This window comes from Vidua chalybeata, chromosome 13, assembly GCF_026979565.1.
Source record: "Vidua chalybeata isolate OUT-0048 chromosome 13, bVidCha1 merged haplotype, whole genome shotgun sequence".
In the NCBI taxonomy this organism is placed as follows: domain Eukaryota; kingdom Metazoa; phylum Chordata; class Aves; order Passeriformes; family Viduidae; genus Vidua; species Vidua chalybeata.
The window spans coordinates 12,985,896-13,012,446 of record NC_071542.1 but is presented as its reverse complement, the minus strand read 5'-3'; the positions used below and the strand labels follow the sequence as shown (position 1 = coordinate 13,012,446).

General features: G+C 51.1%; 1 protein-coding gene and 1 long non-coding RNA gene across 2 annotated transcripts in view; one reads left to right on the top strand and one right to left on the bottom strand.

Annotated features, from left to right (window-relative positions):
* The window catches only part of LOC128794778 (collagen alpha-1(III) chain-like), a 41,039-nt gene that overhangs the window by 3,405 nt on the left and 11,083 nt on the right, over positions 1–26,551 (top strand). Inside the window, exon 4 of the mRNA XM_053954981.1 lies at positions 12,101–12,170. Within this exon, the coding sequence (XP_053810956.1) occupies positions 12,101–12,170 (70 nt within the window). The remainder of the gene's footprint in view (positions 1–12,100; positions 12,171–26,551) is intronic.
* LOC128794721 (uncharacterized) lies at positions 616–1,675 on the bottom strand. The gene is made up of 2 exons (XR_008433241.1): positions 931–1,675; positions 616–811 (listed from the first exon to the last, which is right to left on the bottom strand). It is a non-coding gene; the product is annotated as an uncharacterized LOC128794721 (long non-coding RNA).

The following is a 26,551-nucleotide window of genomic DNA, read 5'->3' as shown; positions in this document are numbered from 1 at the left end:
CGGGAGTGGGGAAAGCTGTCGGCGGCGCGCCAAGCTTCTCCCCGCCACCGGGGCCCCGCGGTGAGTAACGGGGCCTCCCCCGTGGGGGTAAAGCGAGGCCGGTCCCCGGGCAAGGCGAGCCCTTCGTACCCGCTCGGTGCCACCGTCCCCGTACCCCCGGGCTGCCCTCCGAGGCAGCGGGGCGGGCGGGCGACTTCCCCCGCCCCAGCCGCCAGCATTCTAGCAGCGACCACCCTAACAGCGAAACCGATAAATTAGGAGAAAATCCAAGGCCGTAAAATTAAGGAGATCCCATTCATGGCAATTTTTTCCCCCCTCCGTCTCCAGTATAGATTAAAATAAACGCCGGCCAAGTCCCCTCCCGGGCCGCTCCGGGCCGCAGGGAAGGCATCGAGGGGCTGGGGACAGAGAAATTATTTCTCTCCTCCTTCTCCAGCCCCGTCGGGGCGGCCAGAGCAGAGCCGGGCCCGTTTCTCGTTAGGCAGGCGGCGGGAGGGAACGCGCAGTTCCCGCGAGCCAAGCAGCGGCGGCCGGGCTCGCCTGGGCGCCGGGAGCAGCGCCGGCTCGCAAAGGGCTGGCAGCCCTCGTCCTTTAGCTTTTAGCCTGATTGAGCTCGTAGATTTTATTTATTTAATTTTAAATTTTTTTTTAAGGGAATGGCGGGGAGGGGGAGGGCGAAGAGAGGGAGAAATATATAATCCGAGCGGAGCTCGCCGGGAGCCGGAGGCGGCGGGACCGGCAGGCAGCGCTCTGCCGCGGCTGCTCCCGCCGAGATCGCTTCGTTTTGTAGCAGGTCACATTTTACCTTCGTCTGGAATTTAAAAAAGGAAATGTTCAGAAGCGGCGAGGGATTACAATTCTAATTTTTTTTTTTTTTTTTTTTTTGTGTGAGGAGTAGGTCAGTTAAGCACCTCAGATAATCATATTTACCTCCTGGCATTTTAGTCTGATTATTGCTGCTGTTATTATTTGTATGTGCCGGATTCGCCGCTACACGCACATCGCGTTAAGAACCTGTGCAGGAAATAGCAGAAGCTGGAGGGGAAATAATGAAAAGTGTGGGGAAATGGGGAGCAGAGGATGTGTGGGGGATCGCGGGTGCGTCCCCGGGGCATGTCTCGGGACGGGCGGGCCCCGCGTCTGGCTGCGGAGAAAGGGTCTTTCGGGCTGCCCCCAGGTGCGGAGGCCGGACGGGAAGGGATTGTTGGGGGAGGAGAAGGTGTTAGAGAGGTACGCTGCATGGGGGGTGGTGGGGGTGCATGGCGAGGAGAGGGAAAAATGGGAGAAGGAGTCGGGAATACGAAAAGAAAATGGATGGAAAGGGAAAAGGTGAGGAGAAAGGAAAGGCCAGGGAAAGGGAGAGAGTGAAGGGGAGAGAGAAAAGGGCGAGGGGAAGAGAGGGGAAAGGGAAAGGGGCGAAAAGGAGAGAGGGGAGTGCCGAGGAGGGGGAAAGAGAGGTTAGTTGGAGGTGCAGGGCTATGCAGGGGTGCTGCTCGCCTCTCCCCCAGCCCAGCGGAGGTGCCGCGGGGGCACGTCGGGGCGGGAGGAAGCGGGCAGGGGGTAGGGGAGGTGAGCGAGCCGCGGCGCAGCCCCCAGCACAGGCCAGGGCAGGGCGGGAGGAGGCGGCCGGTGGCGGGGTGCGGCGGAGGGGCCGGTGCCGCCCGTGCCGAGCCCAGCCGTGCCGGCCCGCCCCGTCCCGGCCCGGCCCGCTGCAAAGCCCATCCCGGGCTGGAAAGCGCGGGAAAGGGGGCGCTGATTTAAATGAGGGGTCGGGGATTGGCTGGGCGCGGCGCGACGTCACTTCCCAAAGGGGGCGATTACCATGCGAGGGGAGTAGAAGTTGGGCAGCGGGGCGGGAGCGCGAGTGCCGCTCGCCGGGCCGGGCCGGCGGGCTGGGCGCCGAGCGCCGAGCATCGGCCCCCGCAGCCCAGCCTAGCCCAGCCCTCGCTGCCCGGCCCGGCCTGGCTCAGCTCGGCTCGGCTCAGCTCGGCACAGTCCGACCTGTCTCGGTACGGCGCGGTTCGGCTCCGAGCCCCCGCGGCAGCCCGCCGTGCGCCCGTGGCTCTGCCCCGGCTCGTCTTCTCCGCTTCATATTTATCTTTTTTCTCTCTCTCTCTTTTCTTTTTTTTTTCTTTTCTTTTTTTTTCTTTTAATTTTTTTTTCTTTTTAATTTTTTTTTATGTGTGTGTGGTTCCCGGTGGCAGCTCCTGGCCGCCCTGCCCCGGCCGTGCCCGCACCTTGGAGCGGACGGACGGATGGACGGATGGCCGGCATCCCCGACGGAGGGATGTTTCTGTCTTTGGTTATCTAGCTGTATGAGTGTTGTGGAGCCATCATAAAGCTAGATAACCGAAAGTAGAAATGACTTCCAGACCTGCTCGCCCAGGGGAAGCGGCCGCACCAGGACCGGCAGTGCAGAGACGGCCCGACTCGCCGCCCTGGGGGCTCCAGGTAAGGGCTGCGGGTCCGCGACCTCCCCGTCGGGCCGCTCCGGGCAGCCCGGGACTCCGCGGCAGCACGGGGGAGGGATGGGGACAGGGAGGCGAGCCCTGCGCCAATTCTTCCTTTGCCGAATAAATCCGAGGTTTAATTATCGGTTAAACGCACTCGAAATTCACTCCTAGGCTGGGGGGTGTTGCGGCTCTGGGAGGATGGAGAGAGCGAGCACCATCCCCAAATAAACCTTCCCCCCCGTCCCAGCCTACGGGTCACACCACGAAACTCCCCAGCTTTTGGATATCTTTCCTTCTCTGTCTCTCTCTCTCTCTCCTGCTCTATTTTTTCGGCTTTGGATTTGATCCTGGCCTCCCTTTGGAAGGTCAAGTTGGTGAGAATGTGATCACTTTTTTGCGTGGTGGCTGTTGCTTTTGTTCGTAGCGGCGGGGGGATGCCTAGGAAAGGGGTCCCGCTGCTGGGTGCACCCCTCCAGCATGCAGCCGCCCGGCCCTGAGAGAGCTCCCTTTGGGAGCCGAGCGTTTGGCAAGGCACAAAGCCTCCCTCACCTCCGCTGAAAGCCCCAGAAGTTGAAACATAATATGTATTACAATGTCTGGCAAATAAAAAAAAAAAAAAAAAAAAAAAAAAAAAAAGGTGGAAAAAGAAAGAAAGAAAAGAAAAGAAAAGCAATTGGCACATCTGCATTCCGTTCCCATGGCGACACAAAGCACCGTGCTCTCCGCCGAGCCTCCCCGGCACGTTTTCCCAGCTGGTGTGGGGCGAGAGCCCCTGGCCGGGTCCGGGGTCTCCCGGGCCCCCCGGCACCCTGGGGCAGCCTGGGAGCATCGCCACCAGCCCCTCGCCGGGCGCTGGCCGCTCGCATCCCGCAGGGATGATCCCCGCGCTGCCGCCAACCCACACGGGTCGTGACAGCTCTGGGAAGGCTGCAGAGAGAAACCTTCCTGTGGCAGGGGTTGCGAGTGGGCTCTTAGCTGGTTCTCTGCCCCCCAGGAGATGCTGCGGGAGATGGGGAGGGCTGGGAAAGACGCTGCCGCGTTCCCACTACTCGGCGAGGTGGAGCGCGGGTACCCTGCCCCATTCTCCGCAGTGGGCATCCCTTGCCGAGGGAGAGGGGAGCACCGCAGGGCCGAGCCGCCCGTGCCCAGCGGGGGCAGCACGAGGTGGGAGCCCCCCGCACCTTGCAGGCAGGTTTTCCACCTTCCCTTGCACGGGGTAATGGCGTCAGATGCCACGTAGGCCCGCAAAGCTAAATCTGCCTGTGCACCCTTCCAGGGCCAGCAAAGCACCGCCATAACCACAGTAAGGAAAAAGGATCTCAGCCTGAATTTGGCTATACCGGGAGAAAGAAAAGTTCTGAGGAGCTGTTATTATATATTCTAATGAGAAGTCATTGGAGAAATTAAAAAGGGCAGAGAAAGACGAAGACGCCAGCACTAATTCCGCAGGAAGCCTCCCAGGGAAAAGGCTGTGTGAGTGTGAACGCTGAAAAGCATGAAGGCCTGGAATTAGACTATCATTTAGAAAGCGTTACTAATCCGAAGTTACAGCAGTAATTCCATGATTTGCTGGGTCCCACACGCAGCGCCAGAATTAAAGATACGGATTTTCTAGAAATGTAACTCAACTGTGGCACCGAGTCTCGGCAAGATCCGAATGAATCATTCATTCCAAAGGCAGCGAAAGACGTGTCATTAAGAACCAACCTCCTTCTCTCCAGCCCATCTGGAATATGTATACTTGATGCAATCCCAGAAATTGTGGAAGAGATCGGAGGTGGGGAGGAAGGAATGTAGTCCTTTCCCTCCTTTATTATGTTGGCTATTTTTAAGAAATAATTTTCCAATTATTTTCACAATATTGTGAGTGGCGCTCAATTCTTCTCCTATTTATTTTTTCCCCCTTTGGTGCGCCAGCATTGAGTCAGGTGCAAACGGTTTCAGTGGAGATGCTTTAAAACTAGACTGAACAAAGCAGGAGGGAACTGAGCAAGGTGCTTGATGAATGCATTTATTCCGGAGTAATGATTTGATGGGGGATGGAGGAAAGAAACATTCAAATTCCTAATGAATGTAATTCAGGAGGAATCATTCAACCAGCATGTTAGAGAAAATCTCTTTGGTGGGAGTGTTCTGCACTGGCAGAACCCAGGAGGTATTTCTGTCCCTGGCTTTTGTAATTGCAAAAGGTGAAAATATAAAAAGAGGATCTGAGGAAAAAAAATATACACACATATAATAAATGTCTTTGTGTGTATATATATAAATACATATATATATAAATATATAATTTTATGAAATAAAATGGAAGTGTGGAAATCCGTGTCTACATGAGAACTCTTACAAAAGATTGATGCAAGCTTTTTCACCTTGCTATTCAATCAGCTGGTCAGAAACCACTCTTGACTTCTACTATTTTTTTTCCTCCACAAAATCACCTCTCCTGAACTGATTTTTCAGGTATTTTTTTCAGGCCATGTACTTGGTACACTTACCCCAGAGCAGTTCCCCTGAAGGGGACTGAGACAGGGACTGAGCGATTTGGCCTTTAATGTCCAGGAGAGAGAAATTGCGGTTGAATTTTTTCTGCTGCTTTAAATGCTTCATTCTTGCCCCCATTGCTGGCATGAACCTATGGGTGTCTTGAGGAGGTGTGAAGGCAGCACCTTCTCAATTAACAAGGGATGTGGCAGTGAGTGATGGAGGACAGCGGGATGAAAATCCCCAGCTCATGCATGTGTGGGTCGGGGGTGAAGCAGTGGATGAAGCCCCCCAGCAAATCTCTGCTTGTGGCATACCCGCTGCATCTAGAGAGTCCCTGGCAGCCCACCGACAGGTCTCTGCTTTCTGTCTTTTTCTTTTGAAGTGCCATATTGGAAGGGAGGTCCCGAAGGGTCTGTCCTTGGGCCAGGGATGGATTTTGGCTGGACGCAGTTCCCTTTGTGGCTTTGCTTTTTGCCCTGTTAGGGTGGCTGTTGGTTTGGATGGGTCTTTGCCCCTGCGTAGGCAAAACCCAGAAGGGAAGGCATCTTTTTCGGGAGTGCTGAGATGAGAGTCCATGTCCCGGCATTCCTGGTTCTTTCTCTTCTCAGTGGGACTCTCCTGATGGAGCAATAGGATGCAGCATAGACCAAACATGGGTGAGGTTCCTGGAGCTGGGTTGTGATGTCTTTGTTCTTCAGGCAGAGCTGGGGATGGGCAGAGGGAGACAGAAACAGAAGAATCAGCATGTGCCATTGGGGGATGAATGGAAAATACAGTTTGCGGGTTTCACCTCAAGGAAGTGATGCTCTGGGAGATTGTGTGCTCCAGCTCAGGATTCCCACCTTTTCCTAAAACTTGTCCGCCATGCAGTGGGTTTGGTTTGGTGCATGAGATAAAGGGGGTTTATACCAAATACCTGGGGAAGACAAACTCACCAGGGCTTGGGGTCAGGTGAAGGGGCTGTTCGGGCCCTGCTCTTCGAAGGAGCTCCCCTGGAAGCCAGGCTGTGTGACCGTGCACACTTGGTTATGGATGAAATCACATCAATGGGCATTTTTGTGGAACTGCCTGGCAATGGCGAGTTCCACTCTTGAGGCTGGGCTCAGCCATTTCTTTTGTCTCTCTTGGCTCCCATGCCTTCCCTGCACCCTTGATGCAAACGGGCAGAGCCTCCCTTTACCTGCTGCTCTGCCCCGGCTTTGTCTGTGCCGCCGGAGAAAGGGCAGAGCCGAGGAGCTTGGAGAGTCCATCCAACCTGTGGCCATGGATTGGTGCTGCTTGTCCACCAGGAGGGATCACGGCTGCCTGCTGGAAACACTCGTGTGTCTGGGTGGAGGGAAGGTGCTGATTTGGCACCAGCACTGAGGTGCCAGGCACATGGTGTGGGTACTGTGTGTCACCCTGACACTGCTGCTGCCACATTGCAGCCCCTCAATCGCCCTGCGCTCTCTGGGTGTCACCAGGGGCCACCAGCATAAGATGGACATGTGGCTGCCCATGCTGGCTTCCCCAACACACGGTACAGGGAGTTGCTCTGTCCAGGTTGGAGATTTTGGTGTTTCGTGCCCACAAGCCTGGTCACCTTGGAAAGCTGTTTGCCAGCACCCAAACTGGAAAAACATCATCTTGGGCTTCTCACCATCCCTCTGTCCCTCTGAGTGCACATGTTTGTGACCAGAGCTTGCATACAAGGCTGGGCCATCACACTTCCCACAGACGGGCATCCGCAAAGAGTCAGGACAATGTTCTGGCTTTCATGTTTTCTAATATTTATTCAGGGGCCCAGGTTTGGTTAGGAGCGTTTGCCTGGAAAGCTGAGGAGTGGGGGTAAAAAAAAGAAAATGGGGGGAGCGAAAGAACACAATCTCCGGCAGTTAGCTGTGTCTTGGAAACTCAGCTTGCTGTTCCTATAGAGGCTTTCTCTTTTCCTTCACCCTGGTCTGGCCTTAAGTACCACTTTAAGCGGGCTTTGCTCATTCACATCCAGGCTCCTTAGAGCAATTGAGCCCGCGGGGGTTTGAAAAGAAGGGACAGTCCTTCAATGGCAGGACCTTGGGCCAGGCTAATTGGTTTTGGTTCAAGGGGATACTGGATTTGTGAAAAGCCCAAAGACATCTTTCCCACGCCAAATCCCAGCTCTTCAGAGGGGGAAGTGAGGGGTGCTAGGTGGAGAAGGGAGCTGAAAGAAAGATGGTTTAGTTGAGGAACCTCGTAAGGACCTGGATGCCCGGCAGCCTCGGCAGGGATGGGTGCAGCCGGGGGCAGTGCCCAGGGTGGCACAGCAGCAGGGGCACGGTGCCCTTCCTCCTCCTCGGGGTAGGTGGACAGCGGTGGCTGGCTCCTGGTGGCATGCTGGCAGCTGTGGCCTGGTCTCATTAAACCAGGCTTTTTCAGTGCATGCCAGACTCCCATGGAGATGCCACGAATGCAGGAAGTATGGGACGTGGGTCCAGAAACCAAATTGCATCTGTGTGCTCACCTGCGCAGCCATGGGGGGAATTTGTTGAGGTCTGTTTTATCTAATTTTGATTTAGGAATTTATTTATTTTTAAACATTGGCTCTCTCTGGCACCATTCCAGCAGTCCCACGACCTTTACTCTCCCCAATCCATAAAAATCACTTAATTATTGGGCTGAAAATCAAGGCTTGGAAACAAAGCCAGCTTATGGGACCATCAGCTCTTGATATATTTCCTGAGAGGACATATTTCTGGGCACCTTCAGAGCAGAGCACGCAGCTTGTTGGATATGAGATATCAAGGCATTATTTATTGAGGAAGTCTTCACACTCCCTCATCTGTTATAATTAACTGATGACATTTTTTCTTAGGTTCAAAATATGGTGAAAAAGTATAATTAGCACGAAGCTGAGGCACTGCATTAAAATGTCTCCTATAGTTAATGTAGGGTAGTCGTGCTATTTATTATAGGAGGAGCTGGCTCTGACCTCTGTGTTGCCTAACACTTTTTATTGTAAAGATTCTTGAACTTTTTTTTTCTTTTTGAGAACCTCTGACACTCCCATTGTTTGCTGTGGGCCCTTGAAATTCGTCTGGGGGAAGCTCTTCGAGTCGAGAAATGCCTGTTCTTTGTCCCTTAAATTCCTTTCAGGTTTAGCTGAATTATGAATTGTTCAGAATCACGATTTCCCTTCGCTTGCCTCTTGGGGGGGAAAAGAATTAAAATTTATTGTTTCCTTGGAATAATAATAACAGATTAGGAGCAGGGTGAAACCATGGACTCCCACCACTTTATTGCAGAGCTCTGGACCAGCCAGGGAAGGTGGGAGGGTGTTCACAGCCAGCTCCATCACCCCTTTCCACCTTTAGGTCATATCCTTCCAGCACAGACCCATCTCCTAGAAGAAAACTCCTGCATGTCCAGGAGGAAAAATTGAAGGGTATGTGGGTGCATTGGCCTGGGCACTGCCAGCCCCAGCAGTCCCCTTCTCTGCTGGCCCCGGGAGAGCAGCCTTCTGCCGCTGCCAGATAACATTAGTCCTGTATTTCATAGTGGCAGAAATCTGTGCCGAGGCTTGGGGCTTGAAATCTCTCTGCCCGCACAGGATGAAGCAAGGATGGGTGCGGGGTGGAGGAAGGGGAATTTGTTACACTTGCCTACAATTGTTTTTCTTTTTGCTTATATAAACAATCTATTATTTATTAGCTATAAATAATGCATTTTTCTGTATGTTTAGAATGCACGTGATTTCTGTATATTAAAAATGTACATGGTTGAAGGCACCAAAGCAAGCGCTGCCAAGTTGGGGGGTACCTGATTTCATTTTGACCATGAGACGTTAATTCAGCCTCTCCCTGCCCATGCCCTTACGAGGCTGACGACACGGTCACAGCCTATTTTTAGCTCACTCCCTCTTTTCCTGTCCAGAGTGGCTGCACAGCGAGGTGGAATTAAGGTTGCATGGACAGCCATAAATTGGACACTTCCTAACTTTGAAGTGCTTGACCACACAATCTAAGCGAGGGCTCTTCAGGGCAGTATTTCTGCATGTGGCATTAACTGCATTGGCTGGGGATGTCAAACACAGGGGTAGAGAAGCTGTAGAGCAGAAAAGACCTATCAGACTATTGAAAGTGTTCGTTTGAATAGGTGGGGGAGTCAACAGAGCCTACACTTGATCTCAGCTAAATGGCCAAGAAGACATCTCCAAGCTGAGAGGGGGGAAGCCTTTGTTCCTTCAGTCCCTGCCTTGATGTTTTCTTTGCCTTTGGTTTTCCCTCGATCCCTCCTAAGGAGGTTTGGGCTTCTGCTCCAGAGGAACCTTTGGCTTGCATAGTGAATTTTTGTGCTGGTGGAAGCGAGGGTGTCCCAAGGAATGTGCGCACACACACGCACACTCCCGTCATCACACCAGCAGACATGTGCTACCAGCTTGCAGGTACTTGCTGATTGGTGTCCTTGCCTTGTCTTGCTTTGCCTTGCACACTCCCTCTTTCCCATGTCACTGTCAGGAGCCATTCCACATGTTGGAGGGAAAGGAGAGGCCTTTTTGTTTTACATAGGAAGGATAATCTCCTTTTTAGCTGCTGGAAGAATTACTCCAACGGTGATTATATGCAAAGCACATTTATCTTTGCCTGAAATACGACTTTTTTGTTTTCTTTTTTTCCTTTGTTTACTGGTGGGTATCTTCATTCTGGCTCTCAGTAAGATGCTTGGCTGTCTGTTTTTGAGTGGAGTGGACACCTTGAGCAAATCAGTCTGGAAAGTAAGCAGCCCTTTGTTTTACTTTCCCAGGTATAATGCAGTCACAGCCCCTTGCACATACCTTGTGCCAATACCAGAGCACTCTCCCCCAGCTGGCAGTGTATTTGCCCTGGGTTATAATTATTTGACTGAGCAGTTTTGTGTTTCCAGAATTCCTGGAACCTGATACCTGCCTGGGGCTGTTTCTGGATCGGCACAGGTACCTAAGTGTCCTGCGTTTGGGTTTCCATTGTTTGGTTTTGGCTTGTGTTTCATGAGCATCTCTTTCATAACTTTCCCCCTCTCTCCTGCCTCTCAGTTCAGCAAAGGGCCTGTCTATCTGAATGCAGGCAATAAACATCTGTTCTCACCCTCACTTCTGTTAATGAGATAGAGACAGGTAAGCATCACACATACCAACTTCCCTGCTCTCAGCAACATCAAGGAAACGGTGACAAGCTATTAATGGAAAGTGATGGTCTGGGTGCTAATTAGTGCTTCCTTTTCAACTTTTACCTACATGTCTGCCGAGATGCCCATCCCAGCCTCTCCTCTCTTCCTGCATCCCTTTGTTTCCAGCACGTTGTGTTCACTGTGCACATTCCATGTCAAAGAGTCTTCTCTATTTTTTCCCTGCCGATCACTTTCTGCATCCCTTCATTCCCTGTTTTTTTTCCATTTTCCCTGTCACCCTCATTATTCTGTGGTTGTTCTAGCCAAAGAATAAGCTTGATATTATAGTAGGATCTGAAAGCTTGGGGATCAGATATGTGAAGTTGGTCAGGAACTGCTCATCTTCATCACTGGGTAGTAATATTTGCTTGTGGCACTAGTGCATGGGGTCAAATTACCCTGGGGATGTGAGGTCAGAGATCTATCCCCTCTTCCCACAGGTAATGCTGTTGGGAGCCTCCCAGCAGCTTGCAGGTCTTGATCATGGAGCAATTAGTATTTAAAGTAGATCTTCTGGTAATGCCCAGAGACCAAGTAGGACAGGCCTCCATGGTGTGAGCCTGCAGGAGATGACAGGTCCTGCCCCAGAGATTTTGTGATCTAAACCCTAAGTGGTTTTGCTGCCCACCAGTCCCTGTTTTTTTTTAATGGCTGGGTTTTGAGATCCACCCCAATTTATGCTGCTGCAGCAACATGATTCCTGGTCTCAGCTTGGTGCCCAGTCTCTCCCTTTTCTCTTTCTTCTGGTCCCTGGGCTCTGCCCCTTCCCCAAGGACACTGATCATCCCCTCCTCACCTTTTCTGCATGGGCTGTGGGTTTCTTGCTGCCAGGCTTGTGTCCCAAGGAGCTGCCTAATCTGCCCCTGTCATTCCCAGTCACAGGCTCTGCACACACCATAGCTTTATGGGGAATGCTTGCAGGGCAGTAGGAAGAGGCAGCCATGGTTTGCACATCAGCTAATTAATTTTCATGACTGAACGATGCTGCCTGGTCTCTTGTTTATACTCCTCGCCTCTCCCCTTCTCCCCCTCCTCGCTGACACACACACAAGACGACACATCTCGTAGGAACGTCAGCATCCTTCCACAGCCTTGAGACGCGAGCGGTTATTCTGTTGGCTTGTCAAACGTGGGTTTCCCTGCTTCATGGTACACAGGGGCCCCCTGTTTCACATTTGCTGATTCTTATTAGACCCAGCGCGCCAGGGCCCTGTCTCTCCCTGCAAAGCAACGCGCCGCATCCCATCCATAAATCCAACCCTGGAACAAAGCCTCTTCTACCCTGCCCCATATTTCTACCCAGCCTGCCCGCTTTCCCCTCTCTCTCTCTCTCTCTCTCTCTCTCCCCCTCTCTCCCATGCTGAAGGTTTCCTAGTGCCAGGGAGATATGATAATTCTTGTGAAGAGAGCATGAAATGCCTCTGCTCTTTGTGTCTGTTTAATTCAATGAGAATCCCAGCCCCAGATGTCATGAATGGTGGGCTTTGTGCTGGCCCTTCCTAAGCCCTAACCGCCAGCCCAGCTCTCTGTCTTTCTTGTTTCCCACCACTGGATACTGATTAACAAACTAAATTATTTTTCCTCCCTAATGATGTTTTCCCACTTTGCCCACCAGGCTGGAAGAAGCCACGGGGAGGAAAGAGTTTGTGCAAAGGATGAGATAGCCAGGGAGAAAATTAAAGAGACAGTGTTGCTGTCTGGGGTCTGGCAATGCAGGTCCACTCGGCTTTATTTCCTTGTTAGAGAACGGGGTCGTGTCTGGCTGTATTTTACGTGGCTGGGTGTGTTTCAGCCGAGGGATGGGCTTGAAAGCATCCGAACAACGTATGCTCTGGAGCATGCCAGGGTCTGTAACTCACTTGCAATTGTGTGTGCAAGTTTGCACGGCCCCAAATTTAAGGTCTCTTTTCCAAACGTGAGTGACATGTGGTAATTGCTTGACATCCATCCATGCATATGGGAACCTCTTTCTAATTGAGACAAATTCTCTTTTCCTTAATCAGACATGACTGAGAGTTCGTGGAGTGGGATGCCTTGGGAAGGGCTGGGACGTCTCCACCTGAGCAAGGAGAGGTGAGTCCCTGGAAGTCTTGCTGAAGGATTGAGTTCAACTCATGTGTGGGAGACCAGCTCTTTTACCTGATCCCTCCCTCTCTCCCACAGCCAAATTCCCAGCCAGGCTTTTGAAACGGGGCCAGTTGTTAGCTGCTGCTAGAGAAGACCAGCAGTGATAATCCAGGGAGCCTGGATGGAGCTGGAGGCAGGTGGCCAAGGCAGGATTGTGCAGAGCCACCTGCTTCTTGGAGCCTAGCAGTGCCTCCTTGCTGGACACCAGCAAAACTGTGTCCAGCAAACACCCTCCTGTAGCAGTAAAAGAGGGTGGGTGTCAACCTTGTGAGTAGAAAAGATGGTAGGGAGGGAGAGAACCTTTTAACAACAATCTGGGGGTGTGAGTTGTGCTGTTGGGAGTCATTGAGAGGGGGTTGGTTTGGCATTTTGATTTTAAAAAAACCCAAACAAATGAAAAACCAGAGGAGCCTCTGTGTTGGTGGTGTGGACTCCTCTCAGCTGGGACATGGACAGGGACAGGTCTGATGGGCAGCGCAAGATGGAGAGCTGGGTGTGCTTAGGAAGGCTCTACAGTGGTGCAGTGCTCAGCCCTGCATTTATCAGACAGCACAATATATGTATTTATCTCTCACAATTGAGAGCTCAAGTCAGAGAGGGCCAGAGCCTTGCCTTTCCCTGTGCAGATCTGGGAGGCTAGTGCAGGCTCAGCTTGGCAGTAGCTGCTCCTGTCAGCACCACGCCAGTGCTGCAGTACCCAGCCAGTTCCCCTTTTCCTCACCTCCACTCAAAGGGGGAATAAACAGGGAAAAGGGAGTTAGTTGCCTGCACCCACCAAGCCCCTGCAAGCACACCCACTGCATCCCGCAAAGCACTGCCTCACGTACGGCCTTTGCTTCCCACTGCAGTCACATCTGACCCTTATCACTCCTGCAAGTTAGAACAAGGCAGGAAAAATGGCTGTGCAGTGAGTTTCTTCATGCACCAGGATTTATTAAGAACAATAGGGGAAATCAATCCATCTATGTAGAATACATCACAGGCTGCAATGGGATAAAGCATTTATTCCGCTCTTGAAGGGTAGAGCTATAACTCATGGGAGGCAAAACCCTTAGTGCTCTGGAGTCCCTTCCCTTCATGTGTGCAAAGAAATGCTTTAGCCCATGGCAACCTACCAGCTATTGAATTTGTGTGGAGAATCTGCCGTCCTTCCCCTTTGCCGGCCCCTTTTTGGAAGGCGAGTCACTCATTAAAACACACCTCTGGAAAAATGAAGGGGCTGTCGGTTCGAAGGCATCTCTGCATCTTGGTTTTCCTTTAAACAGAAAGGGAATAGAAATGTCTCAGTGATTTAAAAGCAACCCCCCACCAATTTTGAATGGACAGACTGTGCTTTAACCAACGTAGGATTTGCTGCAACTTTCTGCTGATGCCCAAGGACCAGGCGCTGCAATTACAGCAGAGAGGGATGGGTTGGGGTGTTGTGACAAGGCGAGATGCTGTGCAGGGAGATGTGTGTTGTGCAGCTGAACACCTCCAGTGCTGACTAGATAGATGTGTGTGTATATATATAAGTACTCTCTGTGCCCAGCTCTCTACTCGTGGTTGAAGGCATGCAGTGCAAAGACTGGAGCAGTAGTTAGCAGGGGCAAAAGGTGACCAGGATTTGTTATAATCTTTCTGGGTGTGAGAGAGTGTGAAGCTGGCGGGGGGGTTGTGGGGGGGGGGGCTCGTGGAGGGGTGGCATTAATAGTGAAATGGTATTTTCACTAAGCCTATTTCCACTGGGTCTAATCTATGTTGTGGGAAGAAGATCTCTTCCATAGGGCAGACCCAGCGAGGCTGGTGAGCTGTTTGGAGGGGTCTGAGCTGCCAGGGAGCGCAGGCAGTGGGAAGCGAGGCAGTTGAGCAGACACGTCAGACAGCCTTCCTCAGCAGAGATGACTTGGTAGGTAGCGTGCTGTTGGGCAGATGGGGTTAATTCTTACACCCAAATCAAAAGGCAACCGAGGGGGGAATGTTTTATTAATGAAAGCAGCCCTTTGTGAGTATTCCTCCCGAGGCACGTTCCCTCCACCCGCTGCCTTCCCCCCTGGCTGCTGTCTGGCCCCACGTCTTGCTCAGTACCTGCTCAGCTGCCACTCACCCACTGATAGGTTTCATCAAGAAATGTCTCCATATGTGTCTGAGTCCCGAACCTGGGTATGAGGGATGGGAGGAGGAGGAGGAGAGATGAGTCCTTGGCCATGCTGGAGACAGGGGTTTGCCACAGGCAGGCAGAGCTTGGGCTGTCACAGGTTGCACATCAGCCCAATGATTGCTGCAATGGTGCTGCATTGAGTCACCTCTTGCTGGCACCAAAGAGCAAGAGGAACAAAGTGCAAGGTAAAATGCAGGATGAAAGTGGGTAGGGGATGAAGGGAACAGCTGGAGATTGGGTTGGAGAGGTTGGAAGTGCCTTGCCTACCTTCCCATCCCACCACCTCTCTGCCTGCCAAGCAATGGGCTCAAGAGAGGAGCAGAGGATTTCTGTGCACCCAGAAAGTAGCCTCTCCTGGTCTTTCCTACCCTGCTGTCTCCCTGTGCCCATGTCCTCGGGGGCCCTAGATACCTCGTCCTGTTAAAGGACAGGGCCGTGGGAGTGTCAAGGGCTGTGTGTGGAGATTATTTCTGTCGCTTTGTTAAAAATAAAACAAAAGCTGGTTTATGACAATTGATTCAGGAGAAAGAGGAAGTGGAGCTCAATTCCCAGAGCACCTTTTAGCAAGGCTCTGCATGCGCGCGCGCGTGTCGTACGCGTGTCAGAACTGAGCACCCACGGAAGGCCGGGTCGGGAAACCTCACATGGAAGCGGGGAAAAGACCCCAGTGCATGGCTGCTTCCCTGAGGGAACCCCCGCAGGGCTAATGTTTGATCTGAGGCTCCGTTGTACTCCTCTGAAACCTTGGGATGTCAGGAGCTCGAAGGGAGCCTGGGATGGAAGAGGATGCTATTTGCATTTTCCTATGAATGCATCTATTTGTATAAAGCTGGTGTCTCTGTGCATGCGCATACTCCCCTGCGCATGCATTTGTTTGAAGAGCAACACGCTGTCCCTGTAGTGTTCTCTGCTCAGGGCCAGAACTGGTTAGTCTGAAATTCAGACTCTTCCTGGAGGAGCTGCAACTCCCCTCCCCACTTCAAATCTAGCAATGGCTATGGACATAGGAGTCCCGAGATGGTTCACCATGCAATAGCAGAGTTTCATTGTGGGGGATGAAGGCTCCCCCTTTCAAATTTGCACAGACATCAAAAGAATCTGGAAGGTTCAAACAGATCACAACGTAATCAAAATGCCAAGCCACCGTCTGCTTCTGCCTTTGGGTTGACAAGCAGGATTAGCACCCAAGGGAAGCAGGGTGTAATAGTGTTTCACGGGCACTGTGAACAGCCCAGGAGTGTGCGGAGTACAGAAAGGTTAGCCGAAGGGCAGGTCTAGCTACAGACGTACGGTTGGGGGGCGGATTTTGAAGCAAGGAGCTGTACTCATACAACCTCCGTGGGTATTTACTTTAGCAGAAGGCAGGACTCTCCTGTATACCAGTGATGTCACGCTGAAAGCAGTTTAAGCTAAACTGGAGAAAGCCAGTTTAAAGAGTGAAGATGTGCACCAGCGTGGCGAGGAGCAGCAGCAGTTGACCTATAGTGCTGTCATTATAATGGTGTGGTTTTCCGTGTAGACAACCCTGGAGCGGAGCAGCTAGCCTGCCATCCCTTATGTTTCACTGTCTAGCTGAGATGTATAACATGGCCCTGCCTGCATGTGGTTGCAATCACCCTCTGGTTCTCCACAGAGTACTGGAGCAGAAGCCGAATTTTCAATGTGCGTTGTGTGCCTATTGCACCGTCTGAAGTAGTCCCATCATAGCTAAAGACACATTAAATGCTTCCCAAATACTGCTTTAGTGTCAGTAATTGCTGGTCTTGTCCTGAGGGCAGCCCGAGACCAGAGATGAGGGTTCCTTGGTTGGTATTTGGTGTTGCTCATTTGGAGAACTGAGCAGCACTGACGTGTCCACAGTAAAGCTCCCATGGAGTGAGAAATGTATCTGTAGCTTTATCTGTGTCGTCTGTGTAACCATGCATTTTATAACTGACCTTGTTTTAAATTTGTGTTAAATTAAGGTTTAGGAAGCTCGTGTCTTCTTTACTGATATTGCTGCAGTTTTGATTTGGGATTTATTCTGTTTTGTCCAGGGGAAAGGCATAATTTATCTATAACTCACTCTCTGATGGCTGGTCAGGTGACATCTTGCCTTGTAGCTCTCGGAATGCTCTGTCTGTCCAGGCCGTGTCTTCCAGGGCCAGTCCAGTGCCTGGCAGCCTTCAGAACTCGCTGGGACGCAGTGAGGCAGGCGGTTGCCTGTGTGGGGATCAGCCCGCTCGTGTCCAATGGTAAAGCTATGGCAAGGGCACAGCCGCCTCTGTGGCCACGGGCAGGGCCCAGGCAATATGTGCTGCCTGGTGAAGGAGAAGTGTACCAAGAGTGTTCCAGCCAGGAGGGCTGGGGAAAGAGCTGTGGGAGTGCCGCGTGCCCAAGGCACCGCAAGCAGGGCCTGTGCTAAGATGGCCGCTCGCCAGCACACTCTGGCCCACCACGGCAACTCCTTTTCTCCTGAGGCCCCCCTTTACTGGCTGCCACTGCTCCCGGGTGCCCACTGCCTCGGGGCTGGCAGAAGGGAGCCCACTGGGATGGGCCAGCTGCAGGCCTGAGGCAGTGTGGGCCCCGGCGGCCATTTTGCGGGAGGCGAGCGCCGCCTGTAAGATGGCCGCATGGGCATGAGGTGGGGTGCAGCGCTGCCTTGTCCTCGCCACGCTGCCTCCCTCACGCCGTCCCCTCCTTATCTTGCTAATTACCGATGAAGGCAGAACAATAACGGGAGCTGGCATGCCCCAGTTCTTTCTCTGCCACCTCCTTCCTCGGGCGGAAAATCTGCGCACACACCTCCCCCCCACCGCCCGCCAGCCCCTCTGTGATATTAACTGAATTAACATACTTCCTAATTTGCCCTGTGTTTTTCCTGCGCCGGCTCCCAGCCGCCTCGTCATGGCTTCTCCAACTGGTGGGGAAGAAGCGAGTGTGTTCATCCCCTCCGCTCGTTTGGTTGTATGCGAAAAATCCTTAATGACATCTAAAAGGGGTGGCGGGACAATAGCCCACGCGGGGTTTGGCAGGAGACGTGCGATATTTACCCCGCCAGACCATCCTCTCTGCCTCTTTGCCGAGGGATTACGACGGCCGCCGTCCCCGCGTTCCTCCATTTATTTATTTTACTGGTGGCGGGGGGGACGCATTGGCACGCGGCTGCTTTGTGTGCCTTGCTTCACCTATGAAAAGGACATATTAAGGTGTTGCCATAAACCCCCGGATGACAAAGAAAGCGCCTTTCTCTTCTGCTTGTGGGCAGCAATGACAGAAGCCTTTAAAACCAAGAATTTTTTTTACCCCCAATTGCAGAAGGCTTCCCCTAAAAGGAACTTAAATACATACCATTAATTCTAAAGCACTGAGCTCCTGCTAACTATGCCATGCTTTTTGTTTCTGATAGTATTTGTCCATTGCAGAGAGCAAGCCAAGGATGCGGAGCCTCCCCCGCCCTCCTCCCTTTGTTTAAGTGACAAAATGTTTCCATGTTCTTGTTTAGAAAATAAACCTTTGTGGATTTTTCAGCTTTTAGTTTTATTTTTTTTACCCATTTATCGTGGTGTGAAATCCAAACTCCCCTTCTTCCCAGATCTTGGGAATCCATGTTCCTCATGATCAATTTTCCCTCCTTTATCTAAAAATACAACATTATTTTATAGCATTACTCTGAAAATGCAGCAGTTATATTTTGAATTTGAGTATTCAGAGCTTCAGGATATTGCAATATTTTTTTTTACAAGCAATGAATGAAATGCAATGATTTAAGTGTGTAATGCACAATACAGATGCCATGCATTGTAAATACATTTCAGGGGCATAAAATCCAACACCGAGAGCCGGTGTTCCACGAAAGCCGGGAGTCCAAAAATAACTGTAAAAATGAATTGTCTGTCGGGACGAATCTCTCAGATCCAAGCCAATATTTGCAGGGTTACAATATACAACTGGCTTACTTATTGGCATAAATATCTCATTTTAAAATGCCGATGATAAACTGAAAAAGAGGTGAAGGAGATATTTGACTGATTACTGGATGCCATGGATTCCCTGCATTTAATTTCATACTTACATGCTATTTACTTATCCCATGTTTATGGGTATGCGCTTTAGCTTCATATAAATCTCTCCTGTCTGTCTGTCTCATTGAGTTCTTTTCTCTTCTGCCATCCCATCTGCTTCTCATGGTCCTTCTCCTGAAACCACATCACAGGATCTGATGGGGATAATGGGAATCCGCCTCTGGTCTCTATCATAAACATGCCAACGTGGGCTATTGTGTCGGGAGCCGGCGGTCACCAGATGGTGCTTGGTTGCCCAGGGTCTGTGTCACTGGGTTTGGTCTCTCGATAAACCAACAGCTCCTTTAGCATTGTGTTTTCCCCCAAGATCTACCTACCCTGGCTGAGGAAGGTGTAAGGACCTTGGGTAATGACTCCCCAGGGATGAAATCCTTCTGGGTGTGTTGGGCGCTTTGCAGCCTCAGCTATGCAGCTATGAGCTGCCCTTGCAGAGCTGAGGTTTGTTAATCCCTGTGCTCAGCCGTGTTCACCCTGTCTGCATTCCTGGAAAGGAAAATGAGTGTGGTAGTTTGGGACTGAATGCTGTCTCCATGTGAAAAGCGGTCCATGTCAACCTAAGCAGACATCTTGCTACCTTTATGTACCGGGCTTGGGAAGACAGGGCAGAGACATCTCTGTGATGCAGACAAAATCAAGCCGTCTCCTCTTGCCTGGGCTCACAGACAACTCTTGAGTGTCTGAAAAAGGACTGGCTTGTGGAGGTATCATTGAGAGATGTAGATGTTACAGAGTGACTGAGGTATGGGGCTTTCCCTGTGAAAAAATGTCCTCCAGCCAGGAGAGACCCAGGGACAAATCCTGCTCTTCATTATGTGTCTGTATGTCCTCAGGAGGTCCTGGACATTGTTGTACATGTGAGCTGCAGAGCGGGGATTAATGCAGAAATAAAGATTGAAGATAAAAACAGTGAGAGCGATGTCTCTTCCTGAACGCAGACAGATGGAGAGAGCCTGGCATAATTACATTTAGCAAAGGGCCGCCATGAATGAAACCAATTAAAGGAGAAGCAATGCTCATATGAGAGAGAGAGGGAGCGAGGAAAGCAACCACCTCTCTTGGTCTTCTTGGGTATCCACCTTCTATGGGGGGTGAGTCACGCACAGTCCCCAAGTCAGGGGTGAGCTTGTGCATGCACCTGCCTCCTGGCTTAGGGGGACTTAGCTTATCTGCCATGGTGAAAAAAGAAGGAAATGGGAAATATCGGGTGCTGGCAGGGCCGGCATGGAGCTGGCTTGCAGCCAGCCCCAGCCTCGCCGTCTCCATTGTCTCATGGCTTTAATGCGTGCCTAGAAATCCAGTATTTAGGATTCAGGTTACCATTGTAAAGCAGAAAGGTCGTGCTCAGCGCCGCTTGGTGTGGATTCCTCCGGCAGCTCTTTTGCCTGCGTGCCCCATGTTGGGGTGGTGTTGGCAGAAGGCCTGAGGCCAGGAGGCTGCAAGGAGCACGTCCTTGCTGCCTCTGGCATAGTGTGCACCTTGCAAGGGATGCTGCTGGCTTTGGGATTTAGGGAGGACAGCAGGAGGGGTCCAGAAAGCCACACAAAGGAGAGGTTTGAATTTCCTGGGCAGCCAAACCCGAGCATGCCTTGCTGACAAGCTTGGCATAAAATCTAGCAAGGCAGGATCAATATGTCTCTTCCTTTGGCTCTCACTTGGTGGGAGCTTCACGAGTAGCTGCTGCTGGTGGCCAAGGCTAAGAGAGGCTTTTGGGACTGTTCCTCCTGATTTCATTTATAGTCCCAGATATGGCTGTTTTCCAGCTTTCTTCCCTTCTTCTACTATCCTGCTCTCAAGGGAAGGTGCCTTTTGGGTAGAAGAGCAGCTGGCAAGGCTGGTCTAGAATAATTCACAAGGGTTTTAGAGCAAACCTTGGGATTTGGGGTGTCTGTTGCAAACCCCCAGCAACTGTAATCAAGGACTGTTTAAAAGTCTCAGTTCTCACTTAAAATTAATAGAATTATGCTAACAAGAAATGTATTTAGAGACATCTTAATTGCAGGGAAAACTCTGGAAACAAGTCAAAGACCTTGTAGGGCTTAGGCATTATCAGTCTGAAGAAAACTCCTCCAATTAGTTGGTTTTTGGAATGAGTCCTAGCAATTTGGGGGATCAAGACTCAAAGCTCAAGGCTGACAGTGCAGGATGCTGGCTAACACCTGAACAGGGAGGAAAAGAGAGACTAACAACTCAAAGTGTCATGGATCACTCTGGGTTGGATAGTGGCTGGCTTGGGTCTCATTTAAGCCCCTAGACATACTGAGGACTCTCAGGAGTGGTCCCAGCCACTGTTGTATCGTCCTAGGCACAGAGCAACTTGGGCACAGAGGTCTGTGGTCCAGAAGGTAATAACTGCGGATGTTGATCTCTGGCACCCTATTCTACAAGAGAGGGATGCACATCTCTGTGTGTGCTAATGGAGGTGGTGGGAACAAGGCTGTACAGATGCAGACTGTCTGTGCTTGTGGATATGTGTGGCTCTGTCTCATTCTGGGAACAGCTTGAAAAACAGTGTTTGACTTCCACACTGCCAGGACTCAGGAAAAAAAAAATGCTTTTTAAAATTTATTTGGTCCTTGCTCTAACTGAGAGGTCATGTACTGTGTGCAGCGCTGTGGAAGACTCTGCTTAAGAGCCAGAGGAGAAGATGCTGTCTCTGTGGTGTCCTCATGGTACTGTGCAGGATCTTCCCAGGCTGCTGCAGACATGTCCCAAGCTGCCACTTGGACTAGAGACTCAAGGGAATGTGCTCCTTCAGTCCATTTCTGATATATTTCATAGGTATTGCCTTGGTCCCAGTGGCCGCTTGTCTGAATGTGCTGTTGCCAGTGTAAGTTTTAATGCATCTCATGCGGCAGTGTACTGGAGCTCTCCAGAATGAAGGGCAAACTACGTGTGTGAGTCTGGACCTTCTGTGTGAAGCTTTTAAGGCAGTTGTGGTCCTGCACGGTGCCCAGGCTGAGCTTTCTGATGGCGTGGCACTGAGGAGCAGAGTAGAAATAGAGGGCTTCTGAGTGGGTGCAAGGCTGGGACCCATCTGACTCATTCTGCTTGCAATCAGGTGAATAGGTGATGTGTCAGAGCAAGCTGAGAGCTTGGGAGGAAACAAATGGTTCACATAGATAAGTGCTGGCTGGGGAGCCCATCAGGCGCTGGTTCCCTTGCAAAGGAAAGATCCTTCCTGCAGCTTGTTGCATTTCTGTAAGCTCTGACTGACTTCTGCCTCCTTGCCTCCTTCTCATCCCCAAAGGACAGAGACTAAAGGAGTGCCTGCTATTGCTGCAAGAGCTTGAGGATGTGGTAGGAAGTGGCTGGTCTCTGCTACCTAATTAACAGCATGGCTGAGTGCTGGGAAACAAAGGCTCCGGTTTCTACACTCTCTTCATCCTTCTTCCCTTCCTTCCTAGCCCCTAAAAGAAACCGCCCTACTGATACCATGGGATGTTTCCATAGATACCTCTGTGGCTGCATGGATGTGGAGGGGACTGTCTTTCGTGTGCAGTGGGATGAGGATGGTGATGGTGTGCTTTATTCCAGACTTTGATCAAGCACTCCAGGGAAGGCGTGGCTGGAGGAACAGGGATGCATCTCTTCTGCTTGGGCTATTTCCAGCTGCAGCTGTCTTGAAGCTCTGCAGAGTGCCCTTCTTCCTCCTTTGAGGAAAACCTGTCTGTGTTGACCCATTTGGACATGGAGCAAGGAAAACTGGCCGCAGATGCCTGCTGCAAGAATGGCTTTGCCTGTTCCATGCTCCAAAGGCAGTGCCAATCTACTGGGATTGTGGCACCAGTGATCAGCAGGGCCAGTGCACTGGGCTGAGGGGCTGAGAGCTGCAAGGGCTCTGCCAAGGAGGGATTCTCTGCATCTTGGGGAGTTTTCACACCTGCATCCCTTGATCAGACCCACTCAATAAGAGTCATGGTGGCAGGCAGAGGGACACGAGGGTGTTTGAACTGCATGCTGTACTCCTGAGGCACTTGCTTTATGGCTGTGCAGAATTAGTCTGTGTTTTCTAGGCCACCTTTGAAAAGCGGCTGAAAATTTGATTTCCATAGCCTAAAAACTGAGCTCTGTGTTTGGCTCCTTAAAAGACAGGCAAGGACTAAAAATCTCCTGTGATCTGAAAGCCCAGTCAAACTCTGAATGTTTCAGTGAGGGTGGAAATGGGCTTTGCAGTTTGCTTTTACCCCAGTCAAGTTTACTGCTGTTGTTCCCCCAGTTTGTGCACACTGAGGAGCTTCCCAGCTCCTCTCTGCTGCCTGAAGTTGGTAGGGCAGAAAGGGTCCCTTGCCAGGGTTGGTTTGGGAAGGACTGGAGTGGTGGCTGTCAAGAATGGCACCTCTTTAGTGCTATGTTTTCATGGCTGTGCTTGGAAAGGGCGGGTGGGCATGAGGCCACCAAGCCCTGAGAGGAGGGATGTCTCTGGTGACGACCACTCATTTTGCCATGCAGCCCTGAGGAGCGGGAGGCTGTGTGTCAGCCCGATGGAAGCTCTCTGCAGGTCCTCCTGCCCGAGGAGCAGGCAGTGACACATTTCTGACACAAACTGAGAGGAGATGCCGGCGTGAGATCCCGGTCATGTCATCTGGGATCAGGTACCAAACCCAGCCGTGGCTGCAGGCAGTGAAGGAAGCAGCTGCCCCGAGCAATGGTGAACATGATGCAGAGCTAGTCCCGAGGCATCGGCTCCCTGTGTGTGCCTGTGGCAAGGTGCTATCCTCAAGGTCTCCCAGCCCCACACTGGAGGTGCTCCCAGGGCTCTGTGGCTCTCTGCAGTGGAGCTGTGGATGCCGGGGGGATGCTGGCTGAGGATGTGACGGGTTCGCACTGGGCTTGTGTTAGATGACGGGTGCCGGCTCCACAGGGTGCAGGCACAAATATCTCAGGGGGATTTGCTTTCCTACCGAGCCTATTGCTCTCACAGGAAGATGGAAAAATTTGGGTCCTAAAGGGATGAACACTGCCTGCACTTTGAAGGCAGACATCCCAGGAACCATAGAGAAAAAAAAAGACACCTACTGATTTTTTTTTTTTTTTAATTTCTCCCTGTTTCTGTCTGCCTATCAGCCTGTCAGCCAGCTAGATGCTAATCCACAGCAGCAGCACAAATAAAGCTAGGCTAGAGGGATGCTAATTTATGCCTGGATTTCATGCTTTGTTTTACTTCCCCACTTTATTGGACAGAGTAGGCTTTGTGAGTGACGTAAAATGTTGCGTGTGCTCTCCCCATGGCAGGTTCTTGCACATGCAGCAGGAGAAGTTCATTTCTCTGTAGCCCTTGCAGCCTTGCACATGCCTTTCTCTGCCTCCCCTGGATCATTTTGGGGGGGTTATTCCTGATAAACCCCCACCTGATGAGGACTCCCTCTAAGTTTTGTTGCACTCTATGTGAAACCCAGGCATGTGTTTCCAGTCTCATCATGTCTTCTCTCATGGTGCCAGCATTTATGCATCTAAACTAATTTTTTATGCTCTTGCTGGGTAACTAGACTACAGCCTCAGCAATTTGCATGAATAAATGTCATGTAAAATCATCTGCTCGTGGGTAGTGGCCAGCCGAGAAGTTATGTTGTGAGGCAATCTGTTCTGAGTGATCTGTTTAATGAAATGTTGAGATTTACAGCTCTCAACGTCCATGGGGAATAGCATGTATGGATTTAAGATCACAGCCCTGAGGTGACTTTACCTGTGTGGTACAAGTAGGTGAGGAGTTCTATTACTTGTTGCTTGGGAAACTCAGTGTATTAAACTGTGCTGTTGGGCAAAAGACTTTGAAATGCCCTGTCTTGAAATAAAGGGAAATGTAAAGAATAGTCTAAGAGGTGTTAATAACAGAGGGTCTTGCAGGGTTTCTTGCAAGAGTCTTGCATGAGATCCCCACTGGGACTCTAATAGTTTTGGAAAGGAAGGATCAGCCACGAGAGGCAGGAAATGGATGTGCCGGGGCTTTGCTGAGGCTTTCAGTTCCCATTAGAGGCAAAGGGAAGGAGATGCCCAAATACCATTGAGTCTCTGTGCTGGTACTGACTGCTCCCTGAAGCCAAAGCTCCATGAGCAAAGCAGCAAATCACTGGGGAAGGAGAGAACAGGCAAGACAGAGCTGAAGGGGGCTTTGAAATGGCCACACTGGCAGGGATCTATGAATTCCCTTGCTTTTTCACTCAGTTTTCTCACAACTCCTGCTGGCCTCTGCAGAGCAAGTTGAGGGGAAGAGCTCAGAGGTGGGTCTTTGTAGCAAGGTCTGCCCTCAGCTTCACCAGGTTAAATCCTAAGTGAGGATTTAATTGCGTTCAGCAAAAGCTGCCCAAATTTACAGCATGGAAATGAGAGCAGAATCATGAGTGTCCTTGTTTCCTTTTACCATCAAATAGATTTTCTCAGCCTTGAGTTCTGCAAGCTGATCTCTGTAGGGTTTTATTTCATTTGCTGTCTTCATTGCCCTATTAAAACAACAGCTCTGTCCCCGAGTCCCTGCATGTCACTGTGCGTCGAGTACTTATCCCTGTGTATTGGGGCACAGGAATGTGGCAATAAAACTGCTCACAACCACTTGTTTGGATAAAAAGCATAGATTTGCTTACCTTGCAGTAATTTCTCTTTTTTAAGCAGAAATGTTTGCACAGGTGACTTTTGGTTTTGCCTCATGTACATTCTTAGGTTTCTGTGTGACATTTTGCCCTGCCTTGTTTAGTAATGTCCAGGAATTTCCTAGCTTTCCTCTTATGGAAATCACACAAAGGTCTAGGGGGTGGATCTGACTGCAGGAGCATTGTCGGAGGAGCAGAGCTTCCTCTGCCCACCAAGGCAGGTCTTATGTGGGTTTGCATCACAGCTTTTCTCTTCTCTGACTAAGCTAAAGGACAGGAATAGTTTTGTACTCCTAAGGTGCACCTGTTTGTGTAGGAGGATGTGGGATTGTGGCATTTGTCTTTGCAGCTTTCACTGGGCTCCTTCTCCAGGCTTTCTTTAGGCTGATATCTACTCAGATTGGGGGGAACCTCTGGGCAACATTGCATCTTGCATTGCTCAGGTCCTCACGTGCAAACACCGTAGGTGTGCGGAGGTATCTGGCTTTGTGTGGGTCTCAGAGCCAGCCTCTTTGAGGTCTCTTTGTTTTGTCTCCCTCTGGGTATCTTGTGTGGATTCATTTGCATATATGGAAAATGCTGTCATCATTTTCTCCCCCTCCTCAGCTCCCGTTCCCTTTGCTCTGCTGGCTCTTGGGCATTTCCAGCTGAACGGAGCCTGCCAAGGCCAGCCAAGCGCGGTGGGGCTGGGGGCGAACACCCCCCATCTGCACCATCGCTATTTCCTTCCCCAGGCGTGCCTGGGGGTGCTCAGGGCATTGGGGCATTTTTCCCTATTTTTTTTTCTCTCCTGGTATTTAATAACTAGCAATAGGCAGAGAGTGGGGTCCTGAAGGGAGTCTGGTTCATCCTCTGAGCCCCCAGCTCCAGCACCCTGCTGCTCCCCCCCTTTCTTCTCGTGCTGTAGCGTGTCTGGCTGCAGCACCAAAGAGAGCAGTCCAAACCGTGCAGCGAGGCTGCTCACTTGCTCTAAATCCACGAGGCCAGCTTTAAGCACTTTTTGTTCCTGCCGGAAAAAGCCTTGGAGTGGTTATACCAATAAATCTCTTGCTCCTCCATGAAGATGTCCTTCCCAGGACATTTTAAGTCCCTAATCCTCTCCAAGGCATCTCTGGCTCTATCTTCTCTTCTCTAACCTGTACCTGCCCCCCTGCTGCCAAAGACTTGAATGCCCTGAGGCTTCGTCCCTTCAGTCTGCCTGCTCTCTGTGCACCTCTGTGCAGCCCTGCTCCCACTCCACTGTCCCGACATCCTGCTGCCCGCTTCGAACTGGGGACAAGCTGGGCCATTGGAACGGCCGGGGGCGGAAGAAGGGGGTGGAGGAGAGACGGGGCAGCTGCGAGGCTTGTGTTAGTAAACACTTCCTTGGGTTCACATTTTAATTCCTTACCCCCCTTCCACATCTTCTCCCCCATCCTTTCCCTTTTCTATATGCTCACACAATGAGACCATTGTCAAGGGGTGATTTGAATGAGGGGTCTCCGGGCATGTTCCCAGCATTGTCAAACAGAGTGGGAAAAAAACCACAACTCCAGCCTA